General features: G+C 32.6%; 1 protein-coding gene across 1 annotated transcript; it reads right to left on the bottom strand.

Annotated features, from left to right (window-relative positions):
• Positions 1–267: 267 nt before the first annotated feature.
• LOC110702498 (F-box protein PP2-A12-like) lies at positions 268–3,411 on the bottom strand. The gene is made up of 3 exons (XM_021880219.1): positions 2,594–3,411; positions 2,393–2,511; positions 268–1,033 (listed from the first exon to the last, which is right to left on the bottom strand). The coding sequence occupies exons 1-3, from the start codon at positions 2,921–2,923 to the stop codon at positions 613–615; spliced, it is 870 nt and encodes a 289-aa protein (XP_021735911.1). The 5' UTR covers positions 2,924–3,411; the 3' UTR covers positions 268–612.
• Between the last annotated feature and the right edge of the window lie 2,492 nt (positions 3,412–5,903).

Raw genomic sequence — 5,903 nt, 5'->3', positions numbered from 1 at the left:
TGTCAACGTCTACATAACCCTTTACATATAGTCGGATGGTATGAATGCTAATCAACTGCGTTTACTATCAGTTCAATTCCTAATTTCCTTCTATCATAAAATATTCATTTTTCAATTCAATTCAACTCTAATAATTTCAGTTCAATTTAACTCATTTCACTCAATGAGAACAGACCCATACTACTACTCGTATTAAATTGGTCGGGGATATGTCATTGTAAAACAACTCCATTCAATAAAGCTTCCAAGAAAAACAAAGATACTCAGTGTAGGAAAAACAAACAACAAATAGTTGCTAGCTTAATTCGAGGCTTCAAGCGAAGCATCAATTGTCCTCATATACCGTCTAAAGTCTTAAAAAAACTATTGTTACTACACAGAATAGAAGAGGTGGAAATGACTATTGTTTGTCTATTTCCACCATAAACTATGATTACTACAGTCTACAGCCGACGATCATAACACATAACAGAGCCTGAAGACCAAAAATAACTCATGCCACTCTGCTACTATCTATCGCTCACTCTCTCACATACACTCTATTCCCCTATATATATATCTACATCTCATCTAATATAGAGATTCCTAAAACTAGGACGACGACTAAGCCCTTCAAAAACGCTTCAGCCTCTCCTTGAATGTACTAGGGTATATCATTACAGAGTCTACACAAATACCGCCTTTGGTGTGGGTGCAATCTATCTGCATCATTGAGAACTTCACTTGGGTCAGACCTTCTGATTTCTTGACCACAAAGTCCCCAGCATGGTAGTGAAGCCACTGCCCTGGACCATCCAGGAAACATTGGGAGACACTCCGCTGCCCTTCAGAAGTCGAGAGCTGGAATCGCACAGGCTTGACATCCCACCCATGGATCTGCTCAGTATTACACAGTTGACGCCCAAACTTCTTGTAGGGTCGGCCCAGTTGCAACTTGAAGAATACACTGTAAGTTCCTTCAGGGAACGGAAACTCCACCTCCCCATTGATCTCAAACCACCAGATCTGTTGAAGATAAGCCACTGAAGAGAACCTGATATCATACAAGAGGGAAACTCAAATCAATAAATAGTTGCAAGACTAAAAGTCAAATAAACAAATAAGAAACCACAATAAATTAATCTAACTATACTTTAAACAGGTGAAAGGGAGGTGCCAATAAAGCCTAAATTTGTCATAAAAAAACCCAAGATTTGTCAAAAAATTTAACCAGTGGTAGGGAGTGACAAAAGCTTGATATGTGATCCTAGAGTTACTAGTTGCACGTAAAAAAAATTAAGCTTGATTTTTAAGGTAACAGTCAATTTCGAATTCTATATTCACTCGGTTATTAATCCTACACAGGATACCAAGGGAACCAACCTCTAGACAGCAAGAGGCCATGGAGAGCTGCATCCATGTGTTATGTGGATGTTGCAACATCTAGACAACCCAACAAGCACTATAAATACATAATAAGGAGCTCAAAAGAACGAAAGATAAATAAGCCACATATATATACAGTTCCAAATATCTTCATAGGACAGTGAACAATCAAAGAGCATGAAAGATAAATAAGTCATCATACATTACATGGTTCCAATTATCTTCATAGGGCAATGAACATTCCAAGAGCAAGCAAGATATATAAGACACATATAGTATGCTTCAATATATCTTCATAATAAGACAATAAACAACCAAACACATATCCTGAGGTATAAATACCATAAAAATGAATAAACAGCAAAGAATAAAACCTAAATCAAAATGATCTCTAGATCTCTAAACTCAATCATCGAACATTTGAGACCTAAAGCGAAATAATAACCTTGTATTGAAATTGTGAAAGATTCCACCTTCATAAGACTAATAGCGTTTTCCTTGTGTGATTCAGCAGGACTCGATTATCAGGAAATACAACCTAGATAAACACATTCACAATACTAATCCACCCAAAAAATCAACATGATCCATAAAAAACCACCCACTCCATTGATTCACAAAAAAAAAATCCAATGCCATATCAAAGGCCTAACCAAAGAAAACACAAAAGGCTTCCAATTTCATCCAATACTTTCACTAAACCATTATTTCAACATCATGACAAGGAAAACCAACAACCATCACTCCATATCAAATTGTCAATACAACATCCAGATCCCAATACCAATACACAAAATCCAACTAACAAATTAAATTTTGAACTGGTTTCGAAAGAATCATCCAATAGCAGAAAAAAGAGCAGCAAATATCTTGGGACAATTTCACAATTACAATTAATGATATCAAATCATATCAAAGTTGTGTTTAGCACAAAATACCAATCCAAATCATTGACAAAACCCCAACAAACATCAATTTAAATCACATCCGAAGTATATGAAAAACACAAATTGCAAAAATTTCTCACCTAGATTCCTGGGTAGCAATGTGGCTCCAATATCTTCGATCATCAATACCGTTTATAGATAAACCCTTAGCAGATATCGCCATACAAATTCCTCCTGTACTCTTATCAAGCCACACCATCTGCACAAATCAACAAAATTAGAACCCCAAAAATTCCCAAATGAAATCCCAAAAATTCCCACTAAAAAGAAATAAAACCAACCTTTTTGCTATCATCCATGAAATTAGCTCGAGATAAGCTGGCATAAATCTCCTTTTTACAAGAATAAACAGGAAGTTTATCACTATCATCATCTTCTTCGAAGATTTTCTCAACAATCTGGTGATAATTAGTAGGTAATTTCGATTCCCAAACAAAATCAGCAGATGAAGCACCACGAAAAGCCTTGTTCAATTTCGCCAAACTGCAAATATCATTTGGGTCTAAATTCATCAACACAGTTGCAACACAGCTTTCTGGTAAATCCCCTAAACCCGTTTTCTTCTGCTGGGTTGACCCATTTGCAGATTCCTTCCTAAGAGCAGAACCCATTCAGAAAAACCGATAATTGGGTCGATTTTATCCGCCAAATGAACTTCTGGGTGATAAAATTTCTCGATCCTAAACTAATTTTAACTTCTAGGTCAAAAATCAAAAAGTTTCAGAAAAAATAATTTTAGGTCGAATTTAATTTTCCCGATGTATTATTTTCTGGGGTTTCGAATCAACTTTCTGGGATGAATTCATTCAGTGAATTGAAATCTGGTATGAATCAAATTTTGATTTTGGTGAATCTTCAAATAGTAGGTGGTTTTAGAGAGGGAAAGAAGGGATTTTTAGAGAGAGAAAGAGGAAGAACACAAAGGGAGGGAGAAGAGTAGCACCGTTGAGGCTGCTGTAAATAGACGCGTAAAAGAGTGACGGAAAAATTAATTTCTTTGGTGTTTAAATAAAGAAAATAATAATATGAGAGGTTAAATGGTTAATAGAGAAATTGATTTTGATTATTCTTTTAGAAAACGATGGGTTTATTATTGAAAATGGATTATGGTAAAGGACATTGAAAGGTAACAAAATGTGTCATTTATAATGTTTTAATTGACAACTGTAAAGTTTTTTATTTTTTGGATTTTTTCCTATTTGTGTCGCTTCCTAATGTGGACATGACTAGATTTTTTTTCTTTCATATCTACTCGTATTTTTCCTAATTTCCATTTTATTTGGTTTAATTTGATTCTTGTTTCCTTTTACTAGGATGGATAAAGATATTCCTAGTCTTTTCCATGTAAAAATTATTTCAAATTTTATTTATTACCTTATCCAAGATCCTTATAAAAATCCTGTCAAAAAAAATATAAAAAATCCCATATAAAAAATTGGTTTAATTGAGATATCTTGATTATTATTCTATTAATTTGGAAAATTTCCAAGTTTCCATAACCCAATATTAAAAAGTTTGTTGTTATTTGGTTTAATCCAAAATTTCAAAATATGTCTTATTGTGTTTTTTATGATCAAATATGGCCTACATGTAAATAAGATAAAAGATCTCTCTTGAATAATTGACACATTAGTATTTTTTCACGATTCATATATTAACTTTGACCATAGTTTTTTCTAAGATAATTAAAATATGTTGTTAGATAGATATTAACAAATGTGTGTTCTCTTTGCCTTGTTGGACCTGAATTTATTAGACTTTATTGAACTTATTAGACCTGATTAACTTATTAGAACTTATTCAACCTTATTGAAATTTATTGGATCTTATTATTAGACTTGATTAGAACTTATTGGAACTTTAAACTTATAAGACCTTTATAAACTTATTGGAGCTTATTAAACTTATTAAACCTTGTTGTAACTTATCTGAATTGATATGAGTTTTTTAGACATAAAACCTATTCCCTCCGTCCTCGGAAAAACGACTCATTTGGCCTAATTTTAGTCCCAAAAAGAATGACCCATTAGCATTAAAATATCCACCAATTTGCAACAATATTTGTTCAAAATTAGCTTCCCCATATAAAATTTTGTTTTTCCAAATATTTTTATTACTATCTCTCTCTACTTTTTTGTAAGCCCCATGTAAATTTATCTTTCCAATATATTTTTACTTCTTTTTATTTAACTTTATTAATACCCGCAAAATCAACCCAAAAGGGTCGTTCTTTCGGGGACGAAGGGAGTAATTTTACAAGGTGAAGAGAACAAGCCCATATATATATATATAGAGAGAGAGAAGAAGCACGTAGTTTCATAATATAACCTTTTATTTTATTTTCATTGACTAATTACATAAAGATAGGTCAAACTGGTGCAAAGGAAGTGTGCAAAGTTTCACGCCTTCATGGTGACAATTATTCTGGGATAGAGGAAGTATGGAGATTTGTAGTCTAGTAAGTGATAATATTAAACATTTTATAACACCAATTGAACAATTGATTATCTAATTAATATGTATTCGATAGAATTTAGAAGATCAAATTCACTACTTGTATTACAATAGGAAAATCATTATTTTAGGTAGAAAGGTACACATTCACAAAGTTACAACTTCTATTCCATCTTATGTATAATCTATTTATATTATTATCAAAACTCATAAGGACAACGTGATAACGCCATATGTCACCCTTCTTTCAATATGATTTGGTGTCACGTGTTATTTGCTCGAAAAACTCTTCATATGTATAACCTCTTATTATATTTACGTTCACTCCATAATTTTTTTCAACATTAACCCTTCTAAACGAATTTTGATCAAACTTATAAATTTATGATGATCCGAGGTATGGTCTGGTCAATAACTAGTTGCTAGTGTAAAGATTCTAGATGGAAAAAACAAAAAAGAAACGGAGGGAGTACTTTACAATAACTTTTGAGTGTGTACTATATCCTGAAAGAAATCAATTTGGAGTTCCTGCAGATTAAATGTACATAAAGCTTAGAACGACATCCTCTCCAAACTGAATGTGATAGAAAATGCATTTAATTAAGTTTTTAAGAAAATACTCTTATAAGGTTTCAAATTTTCCGTGACATCCCGTTTTTTTTAGTTGACACATTTTGACTTTAGCACTATTTACACTCCTCACTTTGACCGTATTTTGTGATTTATACGCAACGAAAAATATAATTATGTGGATCTTATTAGATTCGTCGCAGGATATATTTTCAAAATATCAACTTTTTATAATTTCTGTTTTTCGATAATTAATTAAAGATATCAACGATTATTGAAGTTGTTCATTGGCAAATGTGACTAGAGAAACGTGTTAACTAAAAAGAAACGGAGGAAGTACATTTTAACGGGTATGTTTGATAAGGGCCAAAAGCCCATGCATATAAGTTATATATTCTCGCAATTTTTTCTCTAATCTCGAGACCAGCCAGCCCATATATAGATGGCTGGTCTCGCACTACAAAAATGAACAATTGCTATAAACAAAATTATCATTTACTAGAAAAAAATGAACATTTAATTATGTGAAGAAATTTCTGGAAATCGAGTTTTTCTCTTATAGCGATC

This window comes from Chenopodium quinoa, unplaced genomic scaffold (genome assembly GCF_001683475.1).
Source record: "Chenopodium quinoa cultivar QQ74 unplaced genomic scaffold, ASM168347v1, whole genome shotgun sequence".
In the NCBI taxonomy this organism is placed as follows: Eukaryota; Viridiplantae; Streptophyta; class Magnoliopsida; order Caryophyllales; family Amaranthaceae; genus Chenopodium; species Chenopodium quinoa.
This window is presented reverse-complemented; position numbering and strand designations above follow the sequence as displayed.

Bases quoted from the DNA above. Each gene is read 5' to 3' on its own strand.
- LOC110702498 (XM_021880219.1), bottom strand. From the start codon at position 2,923: ATGGGTTCTGCTCTTAGGAAGGAATCTGCAAATGGGTCAACCCAGCAG. The intron at 2,512-2,593 runs GTTGGTTTTATT...TGATTTGTGCAG, and splicing joins TCATGGATGATAGCAAAAAG to ATGGTGTGGCTTGATAAGAG. The intron at 1,034-2,392 runs GTGAGAAATTTT...GTATGATATCAG, and splicing joins ATTGCTACCCAGGAATCTAG to GTTCTCTTCAGTGGCTTATC.